Source organism: Phascolarctos cinereus, unplaced genomic scaffold (genome assembly GCF_003287225.1).
Source record: "Phascolarctos cinereus isolate Bilbo 61053 unplaced genomic scaffold, phaCin_HiC Scaffold_2;HRSCAF=192, whole genome shotgun sequence".
Taxonomy (NCBI): Eukaryota; Metazoa; Chordata; class Mammalia; order Diprotodontia; family Phascolarctidae; genus Phascolarctos; species Phascolarctos cinereus.
Window position 1 is genome coordinate 263,059,621 of NW_027555625.1, and position 24,790 is coordinate 263,084,410.

At 36.8% G+C, this 24,790-nt stretch overlaps 1 protein-coding gene across 12 annotated transcripts in view; it reads left to right on the forward strand.

Annotated features, from left to right (window-relative positions):
• The first annotated feature begins 266 nt into the window (after nt 1-266).
• Nucleotides 267-24,790, forward strand: part of TSC1 (TSC complex subunit 1) — a 40,965-nt gene continuing 16,441 nt past the window's right edge. Inside the window, exons 1-19 of one of the 12 annotated variants that reach the window (XM_020973452.2) lie at nt 267-351; nt 964-1,093; nt 4,640-4,799; nt 8,693-8,828; nt 9,340-9,402; nt 12,520-12,596; nt 12,972-13,052; nt 15,012-15,193; nt 15,582-15,685; nt 16,770-16,922; nt 18,862-19,006; nt 20,183-20,337; nt 20,810-20,883; nt 21,504-21,679; nt 22,407-22,519; nt 23,032-23,143; nt 23,451-23,563; nt 23,824-23,893; nt 24,464-24,568. In XM_020973452.2, coding sequence (XP_020829111.1) covers nt 15,088-15,193; nt 15,582-15,685; nt 16,770-16,922; nt 18,862-19,006; nt 20,183-20,337; nt 20,810-20,883; nt 21,504-21,679; nt 22,407-22,519; nt 23,032-23,143; nt 23,451-23,563; nt 23,824-23,893; nt 24,464-24,568 — 1,426 coding nt within the window. In that variant the 5' untranslated portion in view covers nt 267-351; nt 964-1,093; nt 4,640-4,799; ... (3 more) ...; nt 12,972-13,052; nt 15,012-15,087. Of the gene's footprint in view, nt 352-957; nt 1,094-4,639; nt 4,800-8,692; nt 8,829-9,339; nt 9,403-12,519; nt 12,597-12,971; nt 13,053-15,011; nt 15,194-15,581; nt 15,686-16,769; nt 16,923-18,861; nt 19,007-20,182; nt 20,338-20,809; nt 20,884-21,503; nt 21,680-22,406; nt 22,520-23,031; nt 23,144-23,450; nt 23,564-23,823; nt 23,894-24,463; nt 24,569-24,790 lie in introns of all 12 variants that reach the window. The other 11 variants (XM_020973454.2, XM_078149975.1, XM_020973455.2 and 8 more) reach the window with 11 other exon arrangements.

The following is a 24,790-nucleotide window of genomic DNA, read 5'->3' on the forward strand; positions in this document are numbered from 1 at the left end:
CTCTCCCAATCCTTCCGCCAGTTCCCGCCCCGCCCCCCCCCTCCGCAGCAAGCATACTTTATGCTCGCTCTTTAATTCCCTTACACGTATTCCCATTGCACAGATAGGTATGCTTCATCTCTTGCGGGAGGTCTAACTGCAGGAGGATGTCCACGGTAAACCTCCACGGTCGAGTTGGGAGGGGGGATGTCGGCGGGAACTCTTTTTCGTGGCGGAAGTCTCCAGAGGCTTTCTCTGCGCGCGGACTAGGGAGGGGAGGGGGAAGGGGGGGCGCTGTACGTCCAAGATGGCGGCGCCCTGTAGGCTGGAGGAGCTGTGAGAGGTAAACAGCCGAGGGGGAGGAGGCGGTGGGTGAGTATAAGGGTGTCGCTCTTCTCCTTCTCACCGGGGATCCAGGGGTGGCCCGCGCTCTGGAGGGCTTGTCAGGGAGGGTCCTTGCAGAAGGAGGGGGCGCTGGTGCTGGGCGTTTGGGAGGAGGGGGGCTTCGTTGGCGGCCCCCTCCTTCTTTTCTTTCCCCTTCTCTTCTCTTTTTCTTTGGGGGCCGGGCCCTGCGGGGACTGGCAGCTCTCTAGGAAGAGGGGGGGCGGGCCCCCTGGATTGCCCCTCGGACCGCGCCTGACCCCAGGCCCCCTAACCCCCCAGGCCCCGGTGTCGAGGGGAACCCTGAGATGATGGGCCCTCTTCCCTGCACCTCCTCCTCTCCCTGACTTTCCGGGAGTGATGGTTTCCCCGGGGGTGGGAAGCACTCACAGCCTTTCTGAGGAGATCAGGGCTCTTGACTCTTTAAGGGGTGGCTAGGGGAAAGGGCCGGGGACCCTATTAGAAGGGTCGAAGAGAGAATGAATGGAGGGATGTTAAGTGTCCTGTTGCACTTACTTCAGCCTCATTTTTTCTCTTCCTCCCCACCCTCTGCCTCGATTGATGTGTATCTTAATTAAATGTTTTGCACTTTGGGAGCTTCAGCGCATCCACCGGGTTTAAAGCTGGAAGAGACCTTAGAGACCGTCTAGTCTAACCCCCTCATTTGTCAAATGAGGAAACTGAGGCCCGACAGGAGAAGTGGTTTTGCCCGTTAATTGATGATGACGTTAAGGTAACTGTCAGCACAAGTAATACTTAAAATGCTATTTGCAGTGACTTCGAACCAACCACAGGTCACCCATTCATTCATTTAAGGGAGTAGAGGGTGAAGGAGACCTCTTTCTGGAGGTGGCTGCTTTATTAAAAGCATTTTCTTTGCTTGCAGTGATAAAGGATTTTTCTTTGGTGTCAGTGAATCTTTTGTTTTTCTAGTTCTGAAACCTTTACTGGGTTTCCTAAGTCTAGCTCATATATTTGCTTATGTCTAGATTCCCATTCTTGTCATTCAGAGGAGATGGAGTTAATCTTTTGTATTTCTTTTTCTTTTCTTCCTTTTTTTTTGGGTGGAGGGGGTGTGTTTCTTGTCAGTTTACAGGAGAAATAAGCTACTCCTCCACCAAAAACATAAAATGGCAATATCATAAACATTCTATTCTGTAGGTATTATGTAAATATGTATTATGTAGAAAACATTCAGGACCTTTTTAACAGGTTAGGTCTGGATGCCTCCTTTGCATATCTTATCAAGTCTTGTATTATACTCATTTGTGTACATATGGGATCCCTCCTGTTAAGTTATAAGAGTGGGGATTGTCCTTTTTCTTCCTTGTGTTCCCGTTGCTTAGCAGGTCACAGGCACTTTATAAATGTTTGTTGGCTTGAAGTATAAAGAATTTAATGCAGGAGGATATATTTATACTAGACTATTTGGATTCTATAGATAAGTACCCCAAAGAGAGAATACTTTTCTAAGATTAAATAAGCTTTTGTGTTAGACTTTCATAGCTAGTCAAGATATGTATTTACTAATATATGAAGAGTTTTAATCTGAGATGTTTTGTTTTTTGTAATCTTGGGATAAACTTGTAGTCTTCCGAATTCAAATACATCCTGGCTAAATGGAATTGTAAATTTCAGGAGGCAGTATTAAACCCAGTCTTCAGAGAACTCTTGATTTATGCAGTGAACACCTGTGATCCTTAAATTGAACATCTCTGAATAAACCCTGAATATGCAAATGTGTAAACTGATTTGGGGCTGTGTAGGGAAATATACTTTTAACAGTCATGCATCAGGCAAATGAGGCTACTCAACACTGAAACATTCTTTGCTATTGCCCTGGGGAGCTACAGAATCTTCTTATAACCACCTGGTATAAGCTTATGGGGTATTTATAGTAGATATAAATGGAAAATACCACCTTCTCCATACCTACTAAAGTTAATATCTTATCCAAAACACAAAACAACTGTAGTATGTCATTTCTAAGAAGACAGATGATGTCACCTTTTTTTGCTTCATGCATTTCTTGGTGGCATGAAGCACATGGCATGTTTTTAAGCCCTTAGTTAGAATGCCTTTGTGAGCTTACTTAACCTGTTCATTCTAGATGTGAGAACCCATAAACTGGCTCATCATGTAAATCATTGAACTCTCACTGACATATCAAAACAGTTCTGGTATGTGTGGTGTAGTGGTTATGCAGTGTATTACTAGGAAAGTCCCTGAAGCTTAAGTGTCTCATTTATCCAGTGAAACTGCTCAATTTCATCAGTATATCAGGGCAAATGAATAACTTAATAGCCATCCAGTTATGCCTACAGTAACAGTTTTCATGGCTTCCTTTTCAGTTTGTATTTGTCTTTTGTTTAGGTTAATCTTTATAATATGGCACTTGGATATAGATACTCAAGAAATCTTAGTTTGATTTTCATTCATCAGCAGACATTTAATAAGTGACTTGCATGCAGAGTACTGTGAATGAGGCTTTTTTTTTAACTTAAACTTGGTGCTAGAGGGAACCTAACACTATCTCAGACTCCTCTAGGAAACTGCCAAGGTGCAAATGTACCCTTTTATTACCTTGCCATAGTGGATTAAAGCTTTTACATATTCTTACAGTATTATCTTAAGTTCATATGTATCCCAAAGAGTCAATCCAGTGGCATACTGGAAACCTTGCAATGAAATAAATCAGTTTTTCCTTGAAGCCTATTAGCTGTGTGAACTTGTTGAGTCACTTAACTTTTCCTGCCTTCATCTTTAAAGTCAGAGCGTTGGACCAAATTATTTTTAATTCAACAAAGAGGTCCTTTCCAGCTCCAAGATTCTGTGATTTTAATTTTTTCTGAGGTTGGTCTTCTTACTATTCCTCACACACAACACCAAAGCTCCTGATTCCTTGCCTTTTCACTGGCTGCCTCACGCCTGACATACTCCTCCTCTTCATCTCCTGGCTTCACTGACTGCTTTCAATTCTCAGCTCAAATCCTGCCTTCTTTGAGAAGCCTTTCCTGGTCACCCCGACTCCAATGTATTTTCTTTGAGATTATCTCCAATTTACCTTATCTGTTTCTTGTATGTACATACTCATTTGTATATTGTCTTCCCCACTAGAATGTGAGCTCCTTGACAGCCAGAACTGTTTTGCTTTTGTATCCTCAACACTTAGTATATTGCATGACACATAGTAAGTGCTTAATAAATGCTTCTTGACTTGAAGGAATCCATAATTCTAGCTTGCCTCATCAAACTGCTAATGGCTTTATTATATCAAAAACACTAGACTTTACTTGTTGGTGATATTTTTATACATTTAATGGCCTAGAAAAATTCACTGCTCTGAACCTCTTTAAAATCTTATTGCTTAACTTTCTTTTTCTTACTAATTTGTGAATTCTTTGTAGTCCTTTTTTTAGGATGTTATTTTGTGGTGTTTATCTTTTAAGGGACTAGTTGTTTTTTCATTGGAATTAGGAGTATGGTTATATGTGGTGTGTACTCAAATAGAATTTCCTTTTTCCATACTTAAGTATTCACAAGTTAATACAATGCAATTTTCTTCAATCTGAATGAGAAGAGTCATCAGAAGTCATTTTATCATCATTAGATTTCTGAGTAGCTATGCCTTTGCTTAAATGCCTTAAGTGATAGAGACCATCTCAAATTGTTAGCAAATTTATCCCTTATCAAAAAGAATCTGCCTTCCTATGACTTCTCCCCTTCTCCTTACTCCCAGGAACAGCTGGTCCTAATTCTAACTTGTGGGACCAAGCAAAAGAAATCAACTCCCACCTTTTTTTAAAAAATAGCTTTTCAAATACTTGAAAAAGCAGTCTTCTTCTTCCTAAATCTTTTAGGCTGAACATCCCAAAGTGCTTTGACAGAGTCCCCTCATCATTCTGGTTATTTTGTAGTTGTAGATAACCTTCCTAAAATCAGGTTTCCAGAATGAGCCAAAATGTGACCCAAATGACTTACCTGGACAGAGGTATATGACCTTCATTTTATATTAAAGTGCACATGGGCAAAAATGAACAAATATGTAGGCTTCCATTAAATTGATCTGAAAACAGGCCTAATCATAAACAATGTTATAATCTCCAGTTTCTCTGTTATTTTTAACATCTGTTATTTCAGGTAATAAAATAAGTAATGAATTTACCTTTCTAAACCTCTAGAGTCTAAATGCTATTAAGTTAGTAGTCATTTCTAATTTTTAATAAAAGTTCACAAAATCATGTCCTTTCCTCATGTAATCCTGTCTTTTGTTGTATAGGTGCCTCAGTGTCAATAAAGGGCAGAAGAGGGAGTCATAAAGTAAAGAGTGCTTCTGTGTCAGATGAGTGAGGAGGGCATTCAGCATTGCACTTCCACATTCTCCTCTTAAAGACATAACTTGGATACATGCCAGGCATGATAGTTATTCAAACCCATTGGTAAGGGTCTTATAAAATAAATAAAATGGTGTCTTAATAGTAATCTCATCTTGTGTGTGAGCAGCAAGTTTGCATTTTGGATACTCATTGTGTCAAATCTGGTATAGGAGAAGATGCAAGTTAAATAGCAGCAGATTTAGGGAAAGTAATGTGTTCAGGCATACTGCAGTAATCCATCACTACCTGCTTTGACTTCAGCTGTTTACACAGTGTAATGGTAAAAATGCAGAAGTGTATCGATGTTAAATCATTATAGGCATTTTTAAGAAGTAAATGTTTCTAATACTATAAAGTAGCAAGTATACTTTGCACTCCTAATGCATCTTTGTAGTAATAACTTCTAGATATATTACTATTTTTTAAAAATTGGCAAGCTCTAATAAGCATAAATTAATTTCTTGAATGACTAGCAGACAGGAAAGTCCCCAGTTGGTTTGTAGCTGGCAGCTTTCTTTTAAAGATGGCCCTATGGACCGCAAAGACTGTAAACCATTTTGTTTAAGCCCCTAGGCTAAAAGATTAATTCACTCTTCCCTGGCAGTTAAATTTTTGGTTATGCTTCTGATTTTTAAACAAGGTGCCACTTAAATCATATTTTGAAGAGTGAAGAACTTTACCTTTCAAGAATAGGATCTGTTTCACAGCTTCTAAATAATTGTCAAACTTTACAATACACTTATGATGGAAACTAGTCCATTTTTGGTGTATTTGAGTGTTGCAGGACTACTCTTCAAGAATTATATAATACTGAGTTTCTTCTTTGCTTGAACCTAAAAGCAAGTATTTATTTTAGTATTTCCAGTACCTTGCTTTCAACCTTTTTTCTTTAATGGACATTAACTTGACACCTTTGGCACTTATGTTTCAATATGTTCAACATATTGAAATGACAAGTTACATTTCTGATTCTGTGGACATCGTATAAGATCTCCAGGATTTTTTATGTCTGGTTCAAGGGACACAATGCTAAATAATCTCTCAAGTTCATACAGTAGTCACCTGTTTAGTGCGCTCGTGTTGGGGGGGGGAAGATAAGGAAGGGGCGAAGCATTCTTGGTGCTAGCAAATTGTCAGAATGTGACAATGCTGACTAATAATATGGCCAAAACTGTTGAGTTCTTGCCCCTTAAGACAGTTGACTGGAGTGTTTCTGAGTTCTTAAAATAAGGAGCAAAATTATCTGATTACTGTGCCAAAATGGCATGTATACTGTTGAACCTAGAAACTGGCAAGTTGGAGCTCTCTACTGCCCCTATTAATGTGACCTTGGAAGGTACTACAGCTGAAGAGACAACTTTAACACATGACCACAAACTTTGGCAGCTTTAACTAACAGCTGTTTTACTCTATGGCAAGCAGTGTTGTCTTTTTTTTCTTCCTCTCTTTCATGGATCATTCAGTACTGTTCGAGATACTTGGTATCTTTGGGAATATAATCAGGGCAAATGATATCTTATGCTTTTGCATTCTTTTTTGCTAAAGAGAAATATGAGAGAACTTTGTACACAGTACAACACACTGATTATCATAGTATATCCAAATTTTCCTTGGCCTTTAATAGAAGTGTTGACATAACAGAGTAATTTTCCCTTCCTTTCCATTGTATCAATTTAACTCATTTCATCGAGTGAGTTGCTCTTTTATATTTATACTCGGCAAGAAAGGAAAAAACAGGGGCAGCTGGCTGGCGAAGTGGGTAGAGCTCTGGCCTTAGAGTTATGAGGACCTGTTCAAAAATCTGGCCTCACACACTTGACACTTACTAGCTGTGTGACCCTGGGCAAGTCCCTTAACCCCAATTGCCTTACTCCTCTCCCCCCCACTCAAAAAATGTTGTGGACCCTTTAAAAATTTTTTTTAAAAAAAGGAAGAAACAAGATTTTAGGGGAGAGTAAAGTTCATATCTATAACTTGCATTTTCCATGCTACCTCATAATGATTTTCTAGGTACTGTTAACTTTGACAAGTAGCTCTTTCTAAGGAACATATGAAACTTTCTTCCCTGAATCCTAAGAGCTCCATGACAGTATTTCCACATAAAACACTTTTTAAGGCATTTGAGATCCTTTTTTGAACTGCAAATGATAGCTGATAGGTTCAAAATTCATAGCTATTACTTAACTCATGCAGTTGAAAAATTATCTTCTCGTAAGTAAGGATGTAGGAAAAAGACTTTACAAGTTCATACTGCTAGACAAGTGTGGTGGTATGTGCCTATGATCCCTGGTACTGGGGGAGGCTGAAGTTGATGGGTCATTTGAGCTCAGAGTTTTGAGCTGTACTTCCAGCGTACACTAAATAGGGAGACCCAGTCTTCCTTCCCTGCCCCCCCCAAGATTATATTTAGGTCATATATGAATAAATAGGTATTACCTTAAAATTCATAGCTCCTCTGCATTCAGATATGAAAACAATCCACTTATGAACCGCAGAAATGAGACCTACATGAGGCTGCTTTAAAACTAGAGAAAATGTTGCTCTTCCCTCATCCGTTCCCACCTCCCATAATACTTTGCTAACATCTCTCTTATGGTAGCTTCACATTATAAATTCTAATGTAGTTTTCTTCTCCATAACTAAAACACAAGCTTCTGAGGGTACAGACAATATATTGAGATTTTTTTTTTAATCTCCTAAGACCTAGCTCAGTACCTTGCATGTATTAGGCACTCGATAAAGAGTTCAGGGTTCTTAACCTGGGGGTTCATGAACTTTTTTCTTAATATTTATAATTTTCATTATAATTGGCTTCCTTTAGAAGTCTATGTATTTTTTTATGCATTTAAAAACATAATGAGAAGGAGTCTGTAGGCTTCACCAAACTTCCAAGGGGGTCTGTGACACAAAAAAGATTAAGAACTCCTGTTTATTGTTGAGGTAAATTTCTGTAATTCACTGTTCCAACAAATTGAGTGCTTATCATATTCAAGGCACTATGTTACATACCATGAGGGATTCAAAGATTGTCAACATCCTTGATTTTTGAAACTTAGTCTTGTAGAGGAGAATAAGGCAATGATTATTACACAAAGTATAATGTGAATGTATAGTAAGTGCAATAAGAGGAGGGGTATAGAAATTAAGAGGCAGAAGAGATTGCTGGAGGAGAGAAAATCAAGAAAAGCTTTGTGGTATAGATGGCATTTTAGCTAGGCCTTGAAAGGTAGATAGAAGTCAGGATGTGAAGAACATTTTCAGGTAGAGGAAACCGCACTAACAGTCAGAGAAGGGCAGGATGAATTGATAGTGGTGAATAGTCCAGTTGAAGGAGTTTAGGAGGAGATGTGGAATAGGATTGTGGGAGACAAAACTGGAAAAGATTCGGGTGTGGTGTATAAATGATCACAACTTCATCCTTCTGTTGCTATTTTTTTAGGTTGATGATATAGACTGGGATTAATATAAATAAGGAGTGTGTATAACTCAGTAGAGTAGACTAAGCCGTTGACTAAGCTACGTATAGACTCGAGGTCTTGTATGCTAATCCTAGTTATCTACTTGATTGAGTTACCTGGGATAGAAGCTTTTTCTATCTGAATGTTTGTCTGCCCTATTGAAATGGACCTGCCTCATAGTATTGTAGAATAACTTATGTACATCATCTAGTAATAGAGAATTGTTATTTTGAGTACTAGAAAATGTCTGTACAACCTTGATGTACAATCTTTCCTATCAACCGGATCAGTAGGTTTAAAATGGTTAAAGATCTGCAGTCAGTTTAGTTTTGACCAACATTGGTTATTTTTTAATAACTTAATTGATTCCAACCTACTGCTCTTCAAGGCTTAATTACTAGGTAAATATAGAATATCATTCATAGAACCCCACTTTCAGTGGTTTATTCATACTGAATAAATATACACCAAGTAAGCTTTTGCCCTTCTGCTTCATAGGCTATTTCTGTCCTCCCTGAACTTGACTTAGGATACCTGCATTACAGTCTGGTGGGTATAGTGCCCCAGTCAAAGTCCTCAGTCTTCACTGTACCAGACATCAGAAGTGAGAGCCCCTCAGGGTTTAACTCATTGGGTAAGTGGTGAGATGGGGAAGAGGAAGAGGGGAGAGAAAGCCAGCAATGTGACATGAGGGGTCAAAAAGCTAATGTAATCCTAGGCTACATGAGTAGAAGTAAAATCTATTTCAAAGGAAACACATGCCCTACCATACTTTACATTGATAAGACAATATTTTGAGCATTGTGAACAATTTAGGCTGTCACATTTTAAGAAGGTCTAGATCTTGTGCAAAGAAGGATTACCAGAGCATTGAAGGGTCTGGAAAACATGTCAGGTGATGAATAGTTGCAGGAACTTAGGATATTTAGCCTGGAGAAGAGGAAAGTGGGGGCAAGGAGGGTGGGCACAATAACTGGTTTTCACCGTTTATAAGGCTGTCATCTGGAAGAAAGGTTACTTACTTGAGTAGATGACTTCTAAGGTCCCTTCCAACTTTAATATTCTATGAGCACATTTTATTATAAGATTAGTGTTCATGCTTATTTAGTGTTTTTGTTGTTGTTGTTGTTGTTTTTTTCCTTTAGAGATCATGAAAGACACCAGGTTGGCAGCACTGGAAACTGAAGTACTAATTGTCCATAGAACAGGTAGAGCATAATCTCTTGTGGTTTGTCATTCTCATTTGGGGGCACAATGCTTAATGTTGATTTTGGCTCACTTCCCCCACTAAGGGGGAGTATGTTAGGGTGTCATCTGTAGTAGAATAGTGTGTATATATTTTAAGGAGTTGAGAATGAAATTGTATCTGGTATGAATATATATGTTGGTAATTGCTAATGTAAGTCACCCAGTAGTGTTAATGTTGTGACATTTATTACCTTCATGTAACTAAGCTCAGGTGGATAGTAATGATCCTATGAGGTAATAAACCTGATATTTTTACCTTAGTAATTTCTGCTGTTTATGTGGATTTTGTTCATTATACACTAAGAAAAGCACTGTGGTACAGTGAAAAGAACACTGGATTTTGAGTCAGAGGACAGGGGTTCAAATCCCATCTCTCAGTACTTGTTAGACCTTTCTAGGCCTCAGTTTCCTCATCTGTAAAATGAGGAGGTTGGACTAGAGAACTTCTGAGGTCTCTTCCAGCTTCAAATTTGTGATTCTGTGAAAATCTTTGTTATTGAATTGTTTTCAGTCATGTCTAACTCTTCATGATCCCATTTGGGGTTTTCTTGGCAAAGAATCTGGAGTAGTTTGTCATTTCCTCCTCCAGCTCATTTTACAGATGAGGAAACTGAGGCAAACAGGGTTAAGTGACTTGACCAGGGTCTAGTAAGTGTCTATGGCTCCAGGCCTGCCACTTTATTCACTATGACACCTAGCTGCCCCCTGTGAAAATAGGTGGTTTTCTTCTTTTTATCAGACTAAGAAGCTTCTCTGAGTTCTGTCATTTCTTTTTGCAAGCCTCTTATTTTTCTGTGCTTCAGAAAAAGGGATTTTCTACTAGTTGAGATTGATGCTCACGAGCAGGTTGGCTGCAAAGTGTTGAATTTTTCAGCCAAAGGAATTCTTGAATTGTTGTTATATAGTTGTAGAGAGCCTGAGGTCTGAGTCAGTGAAGGGAGAGCTCACAACAATAAAATCACAAATCTTTGTAGTATTAAGAATGCTAGTAGGAATTGTGTCTAAATGTTCAACAAGGTGATAAGTAGCTAACTTAAAACTCAATCCAGTTTTCCGTTTGATTTACAAAGAACATTTGGCCCAAAGGCTTTAATTCTTTTGGGATGGGGAAAATCAGATTTTTTAAAAAATGAATGAAAAAGCGCCAGAAGGCAAATTCAATAACAAATTCAATATTTGGATGCCAACTGTGTATAACTTGTATTAGACACCGTAGGAACAGGTTTTATAAAATATATAGTTTCTATCTTTTAGTTTATAATCTGAATAGGTGAATAAGATATATATGTAGATAGATGTGTGTATATATGTATGTAGATATAGATATGTGTATGTATGTGTATAGATTGATATATATACACAGAGAAAAATACGTAGTAAAACGCATTATACATAGCAAATGGAGAGTTCAGATATTAGGTGTTATAAAAGTGTAAAATGGTTGTGATGGACAGCACTGTAAGGAAAACATGTTAAAGAAGGGCTTTGAGAATAAGATGGAAGGAGGATATATTTAAAATAATAGCTAATATTTATATAGTGTTTTAAGGTTTACAAAGAGGATATATTAAAAGTAGTGCTTTAAAATTTACAAAGCACTTTACAAATATCTCATTCCATTAAAATTTATTTAAAATTAATTTCCTAATTAGAAGGCTTCTGTGACTGGGAAGCTCAGTTATATATACTTGACTACTTTTTAACCTAGCTGTTGATTTCCCAGGAACAGAAAGGAACATTTTGGAAATAATTAAGTGACCTAAAAAACTAGATAGACAACTGTTGGAGTTGAGTGCTTAATCTTCTTAGAACTGGTTTAAATATCCTACTTAAGCAGAACTTCTACCCTACTTTTGCTTTACCTTCCTTTTCTTAAAAGTTGGGTGGAGTTGTTTCTTTCCTAGTCCAAACTGTGTACGTGGGGCAACAATGATTATGTTTTTTACTGTTAGTACAATGAAGATCAGTCAAATGTCATAGCTATTTTTATATATACAAGTGTTAGCTGGGGCTAAGTGTTAGATAATGCACATGATCTTCACATCTTTTTTACTTAGGGCTTAAAAATAAGATCTAAACCTATGTGCAAGGGACCTGTTCCTGAAGACAATGTGACTATGTAGTAGATGAGGGGCTACTTGAGTTGAACAGAATGCTGTAATTAGATGAGCTAAGTGTTCAGAAATAGTAATGTAGCATTGTCAGATTTTCTGAGTTAATCACTTACTGCAACTTTGACGACTCAAAACATACCTAAAATACCTAGCACTCTGCTGTATACTTATCAGATGCTATCAGATATGTAAGACATTAGTGATCTGGATCTGCTGTATTCTACCTCCAAGTTGGTGTTTTCAAACAGCTGGAAGAGGTTTATTGATCTGAGTGAGTAACACACACACACACACACACACACACACACACACACACACACACACACACCCCACCCCACCCCACGATTTACTGTTTATTATTCATGATTGGCAATAGCCAATCATTTTCTTTTGAACTAAACAGCATCTTATTATTCTCTAATTATATGTGGTTAAAAGGCCAGTAAGTATCATTGTACTTGGCTATTAGACTTGGAACATCCTTCAACCATGCAATTCTTAAATGAGTAATGTAAAAATCTTGATCAAGTCATGTGCTGCTTGTTGTATTGTTACTTTTTTCATCTCTAAGACTTAGGATATACTTGTAGCTATGACAGGGTGTTTATTAGAATATAATATCAAAAGTATTTAATTTTCAGGGGTACAGATGTTGTTATAAAAATGAATATTGTTTGTGGAATGGACATTCTGTTTAGAGTCAAAAGACCTTCTATTTCCTGCTTTGTCTCTTCTGTAATTAGATCTAACTTTTCCTCATTTTGTGAAATAAAGGGTTTGCACTATATGACCTATAAGGTCCCTTTCAGTTTTAAAATCCTTCAAATCTGTAGTCATCAGTTTTAAGTTTAGAGCCCTTGAAATTACAGGCTTTTTTGTGTAATCTGTGAATCTCAGATGCTTGTGTGACCAGGGCATTTACCAATCAGCTTTTTAAAATACTGTATGCTTTTGATTTCACAGGAAAATTCAGCTGATTTTTATACTAGTTTTTTAAGACAGAAAAGAAAATTCACCTTTTTCCTTGGTTACTAAACTCTGTAAGTATTTTGGGTTAGTTTTATTGGCTGGCTTTGTTTGTTTACTTTATTAAAATGCTCAACAGATGTTCTGTTTTTAAAGTTAGTATCTGAGTATGCAGAATTTGGGACCATACCCAAAAAGAGCATTGTATTCTTTTAGAGGATTATTATGTAAATCCCTGTTTGTAGTACTTGGAATCATAGTTTCATAAAGTTTAGATATTTATGCTTTGAAAAATTTGAAGGCTAGGATAATTTTTTGATTTAGTTATATATTGGGATTAGCTAGCAAGATATTAGGTGCCTAGTAAGATTAGTTGGCATTTTAAAGCTTCATTTTTAAAAGTTTTATATCTGAACACCAGTAATTTTTGAACCATCACTTACTTTCAGGTGACTGTTACATGCATGGCACAGCATTTGTCCTGGTGACTAAACATACCTCTCCCATCAAAGCCAGTCGTGACCTCTCTGGTAAAATACTGTAGGAATAGACAGTCTTATAAACACTGTACCATCAAAATTTAATGTTATGGTGATGAGGTTCTTGTTTCTTTTTGGGGTAAATTTCAGGATTGTTTTCCAGTTAGTACTATGGTTCCTGGATTTGATGGCATCTATATACATTGACTTGCTTATGCTATCGTTGACTTAATTTTGTACTGTAATTCTATAGTTCTTAAATTAGATTTGAGGGTTTCTTTTTTATATGTGAAATTAAAAGGAAATGCTCTCAGTTTTGTTCTTCTGAATATATTCAGTTCTAAAGCACAGAGAAACATCAGCAAAGCCCTAAACAAAGATGGCAAGTATCCAGTTATCTTGCCTACTACCGTCAAGGCTAATTGACTTGGACTAGCCAGCTTGTTTCTGAGTTTGTAGATTTTTAAAAATTAAAAAACTGACCTCTTCCTGCTTTACCCAAATGCTTGTTTTGGTGAAAGCAGAAATAAGTTCCCGTTTCAGAAATTTCTAAATGACTTGAGTAAGATTTTTTCCTTGGCTTCTGATTTAAGCCTTTTTAGCAATTCTTTCAAAGTCTCCAGTGTAACATTTCGGAATAGAAATGAGTGCCCTAGAAGTTATGTAAGTCTTGTACTCCATTTATAATGGAGTTATTGCTTTTTTAGAACCATTTCTGCAACTGAGTCTTATAGAGTTGATTCATACCTGAATTGTGACATGGCTTTGTGATCACTTTTCTAGGTGGGCTTAAGTTTCTTCCCACATCGTGATTTGGAGTCAGGAACACATCTAAATATTTTAATTGACTTTCTGGCTTCTTAACTCCTGATTCAGAGGAATAAATCAATGAATGCCACAAGGTTTTTGCTTGAGAATTTAAAGAATTTGGATTCTTGGATTAGCATCATTGCATTGGAATACTATATTAGTTGTAGTCAATTACAACTGACTGTTTTACAAGTTAACGTTAATATGAAATGGTGTTGTTGTTCAGAGAAGCTAGTTAATGTTTACTCTTGGCTTATTCAGGGAATCATTGCAATATATACTGGCTATATTTTTATTATTAACAAATCTATATGAGATACAATAATTGGTGCCAAACAGACAACTTTAAAGATTAAAGCAGGCAGGTATGATTATAGATGTTTGTAGTGACTCTTATGATAATTAGTGTGTCTTTTATGTGCTCTACCTTTGATAAGGTGTGAGTATTGAGATTTTTCCATCTTCTTGTCTTGTTTCATTTGACCAGCAGCAGATGTGTTTTGAGATGTCTGAAGAGGGTTAAGGAAGTAGAGTATGAGGTAAAAAAAAAACAAAAAGGGTAGACCCAATTAACCTGAGACTGTGGTCTCAGTATCTTTAGTGTTCTAACCAACAGGGAACCAAGCACAGAGACTGAGATAGATATTGAAGGAAAATTTGTTGTTGTTCAGTCGTTTTTCAGTTGTATCAAACTCTTTGTGACCGTTTTTGGGTTTTCTTGGCAAATATACTAAAGTGGTTTGCCATTCCCTTCTCCAGCTCGTTTTACAAATGGGGAAACTGAGGCAAACAGGGTTGAGTGACTTACCTGGAATCCCACAGCTAGTAAGTGTTCTGTTGCTGGATTTGAGCTCAGGAAGATGAGTCTTCCTGATTCTAGGCCTAGGGCTCTATCCACTGCGCCACCTAGCTGCCGAGGGGAAAACATGCCCATCTAAATTTCTGTCATTAACTCACTATCCTAACACTAATGATCTTTTTCTAGTTATTTCATTAACTGGAACTAATATTTGGTCATAAAATTGAAAAGAATGAAATCACATAGACCCTAATGTCATGTAAAAAAAGTGATTATCAGTAGTTTTTCTCTTCCCTACTGACCATCAGCGTCAGTTTTGTGTTTCAGCAATCATTTGGAAATGAGGAGCTAGTGGGTAATGGTACCATTTTCACATGAATAGTTTTCTCTTTTTTCCTCAGTCTGGTCACAAATGAAGAACCTGTGGAAATTTTAGTGTGTGTACCAAAACTAGTATGAGCACATACATATAAGATAATGGCACAGCAAGCAAATATTAGTGAACTCCTCTCCATGCTGGATTCCTCGGCTCTGGGTGTGTTAGATGACATAACAACTGTCTTTAAAGAGAACCTCAATTCTGGTAAGTAGCCAGTGTGAATAGTATATAGTTTTTTGTTTTTTCCCAGTCTCACCTCTTTGTGCCAATCTGGAGAAAACAGCCTACCTCTAAAGTCTCCTTCCTAAGAGTATTTATGAATTCAGGATTCATGGCTTCTACGGGGGCAAACAATTAGGCACTTACTAAAGTTAGAATTTTAAAAAACTAGAAATTGGTTTAGTTTATATGATCTGAATTGAAGTAGCACAAATTTCACACAATTTTGCATGATAATTTGCCACAAAATTATTCATAAAACTTAAATACAGAATGGAGCTTATTTCACATTGGTGGGAAGAGAAGATATTGAGGTATAATTTAGGTATTTAAGAAAAAAAGCCATATTTAAGCCATATTTCCGTTTATTTAGACCGTGGTCCTATGCTTGTAAATACGTTGGTGGATTATTATCTGGAAACCAGTTCTCAACAGGTGTTGCGCATCCTGACTACATTGCAAGAGCCTCATGATAAGGTAACTTCTTGATATTTGATGGTAGAACACTGAAGAAATTATTAAATAATGACGTAATTTTTAGGTGGCATAGTGGATAGAGGTTGGGCCTGGAGTCAGGAAGATCTGAGTTCAAATCCAGCCTCTGTTCCTTACCAGCTGTGTGACCCTTGTTTCACCTAATCACTTAACCTCTGTTTGCCTCAGTTTCTTTTTTTCTAAAATAGGGGTGATAATTATAGCACCTGCCTCCTAGGATTGTTATGAGGATCAAATGGGATAATAATTGTAAAGTGCCTTAGCACAGGGCCTGGCATGTAGTAAGTGCTATATAAATGTTTGCTATTATTATTACATTCAGTACACTAAATGTTTCACATTTGGCTTATCAGAGGTAAAATTGTGACTAATTACATGCAGGAATAACTTTTTAATGCAAATTAATTGAAAAGTTGTCAGAAAGCATGTTTAAAATGCACTAAACACTTTGCTGTTTGGAGGAATCTTATGATCCTTTTGTAAAGAATAAATCATCTCTTAAATTTCCTGTTTGTAAATTCAGATTTTCGTAATTTTGCATGGATAGACTCTTATATAAGAAAAGCCTATGGATGCTGTTAACCTATAAAGCCATTTGTTAAACCTGGTGCCAAAAGATAGGACAACAAAGGAGGGTTCTACTGTATCAATACCTGTTTCCTTTTTCCTTGGTTGGTAGAATATAAAAACTTTTTTGTATTTGCAAAACTTGGAACTTTGTGATTTTGAGTGTGAGAAAATTTTCTAATATTTTTTAAAGGATTCTAATAACATGCCACTTTTGTCAATTTTTATTGCAGAAATTGTGTATTCTTGTAATTTTAATTTGTGGTGATTCATGATGCTTATTTTGGGTTAAAATATGAGATAGGTCCCCAAAATGAAGGTCAAAGAAAAGATATTTTTAATCATTACTCTCTCTCTATTGTCTTTTGCATCAAAAAACAGATTAGAATGATTTAGACACTTGAAGACTGCTAATAAAAGTAATCCTTTTTCTAAGGGTGTCACATTTATTAGTTCACATCTGAATGTATGAAATAAACTTTGTCTTTTCCATTTTTAGCACCTCATGGACAAAATTAATGAATATGTGGGCAAAGCTGCTACTCGTTTACCCGTCCTCTCTTTACTGGGGCATGTCATAAGACTGCAACCCCCGTGGAAGCATAAGCTCTCTCAAGCGCCTCTCTTGCCTTCTTTGCTTAAGTGTCTCAAGGTAGGCATCCTGAAGATTTGAATGATTTGTTCTATGAGCTTAGTCTCTGAAATACTGAATAACTTGGAACCACTGAGCTCGTTAATAATTATAGTAGGTAATGCATCGTAGTTGAAAGCCTTTTGGAATCAGAGTCAGACCTTGATCTTCGTCACAGTTCTGTTGCTGGTGTAACGAGTGTCTTCACCTCTGTAAACCTCAGTTTCTTCAGCTGTATAAAGGCAATATCTGCCTTATTTATCTCAAGAGACTATTCAGTTTAAATAAAAATGCATACGAAGCACTTTGTAAACCATAAAGTACTATAAAAATAAGATAGTTTTATTTTAAGCCAGACTGTTCTTTAAAATTCAGCAATTTTGTTCAAGTATAGTGTAACATGTCTTGTGCTCATTGAATTTTATGATACCTGGAATACTGTGGATGCTTGATGTCTGAATTTCTTAGCCAAGTACAATAAAACTTATTAGTTATCTCTGTTCAAAAGTTTATAACTTAAAGCAGTTTTTATTCTAAACTTGATACTCTTTAAGTTGTTTAAAAACTGGCTGGTTAGTTCATCTTTTTTATCCCTTGTGTAAAAATGAATGACATTTTATGTAGGTGCTCTGTTGGACTAATCATAAAAGAGTTTAAAAGACCTTACTAAAGTATTTGCTATATATTCACAGCTTGGTTAATTATCCAGGCTTTATTCTTATTCACATTTGTTAATGGCATGACTTGATGAATTTCAGCATATTTTTTTATGTACACAAAGAAGCATTTTGTAGCCTGGGCAGGACTGTGGAAAGATATATTTTGATACCTCTCTGGTAATAGAAGACTAAGAGCCTTTAGAGGAGACATTGTGGTACAATAAAAGGATCCATGAATTTGGAGTCAGAGGATCTAGGTTTGAATCTTGGCTTTGTCACTGCTTATTGACCTTGGACAGATCACTTAACCTTTCTGGTCGTCAGTTTCCTTATTTGTAAAATAAAGGCTTGGTATTAGGTGATTTCTGAGCTCTGGATCTCTGGGTTGTCTACATTTGTGATTTTATGAGTAAAAGTTACAGATTTTAGAAATGTAATTCAGAACTCTTTAGTATGATAACAATCATTAGATTCCTTAGTCTTGAATTGATATCCTCTTGCCTAACATTGTTTCTTGAATATTTAACTTCAGTTGCTTGGCCTATAACTTACGCAGTAATCATATCTCATTTGAGACCTAGTGACACTCTGAATTGATTTCTTTTCTCATGAGTTCAGTTAAATACTGCACTCTTTTGAGTTATTTGGTGATGTTAGAAAACCAGAGATTTTGTCAGAGGTGGCCTTACTCTCCTGATATCCTTTTTTTGTCTGTCTTAATTGGTTTCTTCTTAGATGATCTTATAACTCAATAGTCTTTTAAATAGAGAAAAAAGTATTGACTTTTTTCTTTAGTAATGAATGACTTGGTTATGAATGGTAACATTTACCACCATCAGTGAACATGGAGTAAATTACTACTACATAGTTTAGGATTTCACTGACTGGAATCTGAGATATGTAGACCAACCCCGAGAACAACATATGATCTAGTTTTGATGTAACATTGGAAAGGCCTAGTGGTGAAAACTTTTTATGCTTTCATTTGAATGCCATAAATAAGTCCTAAAGAGTTAGGAATTGAAATTCACTATATGATGTTAACCACTCATCCTGAAAGCTATAGAGGTGTGATGAGAACTTAAGACGATTAACATAGAGCTGTTAAAAGTTATTTATGTTGAGTCTCTTTTGAGTTTATCTCTAAATCTTTAAGGAAAAGTTTCTAAGCTAGTAATGAATGGTTTTCTAGTTTGAAGCTCACTCATTTAGATCCTCATCAGGTAGTATGTAGTGCTGGTGCTAGTCTTGTTTCTAGCAGGTTGTCTTCACCCTTCTCATTTGGCTTTTCCTCTCTGCAGACTGATACAGATGTAGTAATACTCACAACGGGAGTTTTAGTCTTAATAACCATGCTGCCAATGATTCCACAGTCAGGCAAACAGTACCTTCACGACTTCTTTGATATTTTTGGCCGTCTTTCATCATGGTGCCTGAAGAACCCAGGTAAGATTCTTGTAGAATTGCATATCAGACACTAGGTGGAGCATATGAGTTTTTTCCCTTTTTATTCTATGGTCTCTCATCTATTTGGTATGAGCTCAATTTGAGTGATTTACAAATGCTCTTGGAAATTAGCAATAAATAGACATCTGATAAGCCACTGAGAGATCCCTGCCTTTTAGTATTCTTTGTTCCAGAAAGGTTAAGTGTCAGATGAGAATCTGTGGTACAGCACAAGATACCTGATTTTTTTAGTAGTTAAACTAGGTATAATAGACAAGTGTGGGAGCAGAGACTTTCTTTGATCCCCAGCACTTAGAGTGGTGCCTGACACAGTAGGTGCTTAATAAATGCTTGTTGATCAACTTAAGCCATTACAAAATGGAGTTAATTGAGACTACTCTGCATTTTTGTACTGTACAGAAGACCCAGCTTTGAGCCTTTTTGGTATGCTATCCTGCTGATACCCTTAGAAGAAACCTTGTCTTTTAATGCTAAGAAATATTTATTTATGGGGCAGCTAGGTGTCGCAGTGGATAGAGTACCAGTCTTGGAGTCAGGAGGTCCTGAGTTCAAATCCAGTCTCAGATACTTGACACTTACTAGCTGTGTGACCTTGGGCAAGTCACTTAACCCCATTACCTAGCAAAACAAAACAAAAAAAAGAAAGAAATATTTATATATGTAAAGAGAACAGGGGGAGAAATGGTATGTACTAATTAGAGATGTGGTTTCAAGAGCTATAGAATTTTCTACATATCTGCAGATAGCACGACTCCATCAAAGTGACTCATAAGCTTATAAGCATGTGATAAATTCTTAGTCTTCTACCAGTCCCAGTGTGAGACATTAGCACTGCAATGATAGAATGTGTAACATTTTAATATCCTACACAGGAGTAGAATTTTTTTTTCCACAGTGGAAACGTGGAAAACAGCTATTGTGATGCCAGCTTTTTTTTTATTAGTGGAATATTCTTTTGAAGTTGGGAGTCATTATTTTGTACAGTTTGCCCCTTTTTATGGATGACTCTTGTCTGTTCTGGGTTTGTGTCTCTAAGCTTGGTGCTTTTCAGTCAAAACTTTTGGTTCAGCGAGATTTTTTGACAAATGTGTGTGTTATCTGCTTTTTCTCATGTGCCCCACTATTAGTACTTTCTAAAGAGTTTAATTTCTCTAGGTCATGTGACAGAAATTTATCTCGTCCATCTTCATGCCAGTGTTTATGCTCTCTTTCATCGCCTTTATGGAATGTACCCTTGCAACTTTGTCTCCTTTCTACGTTCTCACTACAGTATGAAGGAAAACTTGGAGACATTTGAAGAAGTGGTAAAGGTAAAGCATGTTTTACTGGTCTTTTTGTTGTTCAGTTATTTGAGTCATGTCCTACTCTTTCTGAACCCATTTTTGGGGTTTTCTTGGCAAAGATACTTGCCATTTTCTTCTCCAACTCATTTTACAGATGAGGCACTGAGGCAAACAGGGTTACCTGACTTGTTCAAGGTCACACAGCTAGTAAGTGTCTGAGGTTGGATTTGAAGATGAATCTTCCTGACTCCAGTCCTGGCCGTCTATCCACTGCACCACCTAGCTGCCTCAGACCTACTTATATAAAATAAATTATATGTAGCTTTGATCTGCAACTGTTCAAATGATAGAGATACTTTTGAAAAGAAGTGTGTGGGCTTTATTGCCTTAAGAAGAGTCTAAGTTTTCTATACCTATAGATTCTCCTAGAATTGACCACACATAGTTAAGCTTTTTCTCACATGGAAGCGTCAAAATTATCTGTCTTTTTTTCTTTTAGCCAATGATGGAACATGTTCGAATTCATCCAGAATTAGTGACTGGATCTAAGGACCATGAACTGGACCCTTGCAGGTACTGGAAACTTAAGCTGACTGATAACAAACCTTTTAAATAGTGCTTTAGAGATTGAAAGCTTTTTCTAGCAATAAAATCCTTTGGATTATTTGTGGAATGGGCTTTTCCTTTAATTAGTGGAAGTTATTGTTACACTGTTCTCCTAGAACTTTGGAACATTAGGAAGAAAATGTTTATTCCTGATAAGGCCTTGTTATTTGGACACTGAAAAGGTAGAAAATATGCTTAAAAAGATGAAGTAGAGTATTTTAGCTAGTTTTCTAGATTCAACATTTTCCACGATAAACTGAGGATGAATTGGGAGAAGCTTTAGGCTTTGATACGAGAACTTAGATTTGCCACTTGGTGTTGCTTCTTAGGAGTTTCCAAGTCTCCTGTTTGCTTCTTTGATAAGCAGACTCCTATAGTGCACTCTAATCAAGTGGAGTGTGCTTTTCCAAACTATATTTCATATATATTCCTAGGCTTTTGAAAATGGAATTGACTTAATATAGTTTTTTTAAAGCTAGTGAGAGACAGATTTGCAGGACAAATATGTAGCTGTTACTGTGCTTCCAAATCTCAATTGGGTTGAACTTGTGTTTCATGACTTTCAATTCTCAATTCTCTTGTTACAGGTGGAAGAGATTAGAAACTCATGATGTTGTAATAGAATGTGCCAAAATTTCTCTGGACCCCACCGAAGCCTCATATGAAGATGGCTATTCTGTGTCTCAGCAGATCTCAGCACGTTTTCATCATCGTCCAACTGATGCCACCATCAGCCCTCATGTTGACACACAGAATAGTTATGGTAAAAAGAGAAAGAACTCTACTGCTTATCTACTTTAAAACTTTTTTCTCTAGAAAACATTTACTCCTACTGGTGATTTAATTTTTTGTCTGTGATAAGGGTTATCAAAAACTTGGGCGGTCTTCCCAAAGCTTTCTAATTCAAACCAACTTCCTTACTCCCTTGACTTGATGCCATGTTAATGGCTTTGTAGCACTTATAATTTCAGGGTCTTACATTTTGATCCCTATATGGCAGACTACCAGTGATATCGCCAGACTCAAGAATAAATATCTTAGACTATTAGAAGAAAATATGTTGAAATGTTAAAAACAACTTTGTTCTTGCTTACAAGGGAATATCTACTTTCCAAACACTTTTATCCAGTTATGCACAATAAAGAAGGATCCGCTTGGCTATGGAATTAGTGTACTTAATATAGGATTAATACTTGTAGAAAGAGTTTATTAAACCATAAATTTATACCATAGCACTAATCAAAACTGTCATCCTCATTAGACTCATAACAAAGAATTCTGAAGGTTAACTGAACTGAATATCACTAAATCCTATTTATAATATTTATTTCAAGAACTTGTTAAATATTAGGCAGAAAATATTAGCACTCTGTCTCTAATGAGGCAGTGGGACCTTTTAGGAGATAGAGAATTAGATGATTTAAGAGAACTGTGTTCATTTAAAGTGATCTAAAACCAGATGTCAATCCCACTTATGTCTTTCATTTTAGGGAATGCTACTTCTACCCCTTATTCCACTCCTCGGCTGGCGTTATTAAACACGCCAGGGCAGCTACCTCAGGTTCTGAGTTCCACAACACGGCTGTCAACTGAGCCGTCACAAGTATGGTGCCTATTATCTATCTTTCTTTGTGTTGAAGCTGGCTCATTTGGGTTAGAAGTTTAATGTGTGAATAGAATATTTCACTGATATCAGAAATTATTCTTAAGATCCATGGCATAGGGGCAGCGAGGTGGTGCAATGGATAGAGCACTGGCCCTGAAGTCAGGAGGACCTGAGTTCAAATCCGACCTTAAACCAAACACTTGACATTCACTAGCTGTGTGACTCTGGGCAAGTCACTTAATGCCAATTGCCTTAAAAAAAATGGCGTAAATATCTAATTTGGTCTTGCCCCTTTTGTTAGTTTTGGCAATTAAAAATCCACCAAATACAATGCTGCTTTGATCGAGTTGTTTTAGTTACAGTGTGCCTTTTGAATTTTAACTACTCTGTCTTGTTCATGTCAAGGTTACCTGATGCTGTTAGAAGGCACAGACAATGTTTTAATAGACACACCACCTTTGGATTTGCTATTTCTTCACTATAGTTACCTAACATTACTAACTTTCTAGGCTACTATATGGAGCCCCTCTTCAGTCTGTGGTATGACCACTCCTCCAACCTCACCTGGAAATGTCCCACCTGAGTTGTCACACCCTTATAGCAAAGTCTTTGGTACATCTGGTATGTATATCTGAGACTATTTTTTATAGGTTAGTAAAAGTTAACTTTATAAAATATCTAATATGTGTAGCTTTACTGCAGATTTGAGAAGTGAATCTCTAGACATTGGTAAAGCGAGCTACTAGGGTTTTCAAAGCATGTAAACTGAACTTCCAAATGTGATGACTGCTGACAGGCATTCCCAAAAGAAGAATTGAATTATAAAAGTTTAACTGTGGGGTAATAGTTGAAGCTACAAATAATTAGAAGTTCACATAAGTAATTTAGCAAAGGATTCATAACTCCTCCATGCTTATCTTTTGATCAGGTGGGAAAGGAACTCCTTTGGGAACACCAGCAACCTCCCCTCCTCCTCCCTGCCATTCAGATGACTACGTGCACATTTCACCCCCTCAGGCTATAGTCATGCCCCCCAAGAAGGTAAATGCCAGGCTTGCCTAGCTGCCATCTTTTTCTCCTGCCTAATCATGAGGAGTTGCTTTTAACTTGATTTTATAAAGCCTAATTATACCAAATATGACTTTGGCCTGATATTTTGTCAGTTTTGAGTCAAGGTAGCTAGGCTAATCTTTAAATTCTTTGCCTAATTATATGGTGTAATTGTGGATTCTTCTCTCAAAACATCAGTGAGTATATACATAAACTTATTCTCTGTTGAAAATGGCTTTTTTTTCCTTCAGGAGGACAGACTGGATTCTGTGAGACCATGTCTACATAGACAACAACACCTTTCTAATGATAGAGGATTAGGTAAAATTTATCATTTGGCAATGATATTTTATAGTCTATCTTTCTTCCCTTGAGTCAAACCAGATTCTTCAGAGGCATAACTCCAGAAGTTAAAAGATAGGGGTTTGGAATGGGGCAAGTGAAAGACAAATGAAATTTTGAAATAATTCACAACATTGCATTTTTAGGGACCCTGGGCACCATAGTAAGTTAACAGCAGTCAAGTCTAACTTGTCTAAAATAAGCTTCATTTTTCATTTTCAAGTTCATTTTCAATGAACTGTTTTAAGTAGTTTGATGAACAGAGCTACATGAATGCCTTTTATCTTACCTCTCTTGGGAACTTAATCTTAGTGTATTTCATTTAGTGTTGAATCACTAATTTTGAAAACAGTGTAGCTAGATCATTTTTAAAGTTCTTAGCAGTCGGTAGGGGGAGCTCCAGAGAGATTAGCTCCATAGTGAGTATTTTCTAGCTTTCTCAAACAGGTGGGATAGATGTTGCAAATCCTTAGTTGTCTTGCAGGGAAGTAGGCTTATAGCTGTCAATGTTGTTATCTTTGTAAACTAATTTGTCCATTTTTTCTTTAGAAGAAACATCTGACAATAAGGGTTCTGTCACTTTAAGGGATCTTCCAGGGTTTTTAGTTGATCTAGACTCTGAAGAAGATAGTGTTGAGAAAGATAAGGAAGAAGGTAATGCATACAGAACTCTGGCCTGTCAACTGTGAGTGCTCCTTAAATGGCAAAATTTAAATGGCCTTATTCTGCCATAAAACTACTTTAATATTAGTATATGTACCCACTTAATTTTGTCTTAGAAAAAAAAGCTCTTCATTTCAGGTCTCCTACTAGTTAAATTGATACTGGTCTCCCATCTTGAGCCATACATAAACACTGCTAAATTATAGCACATAC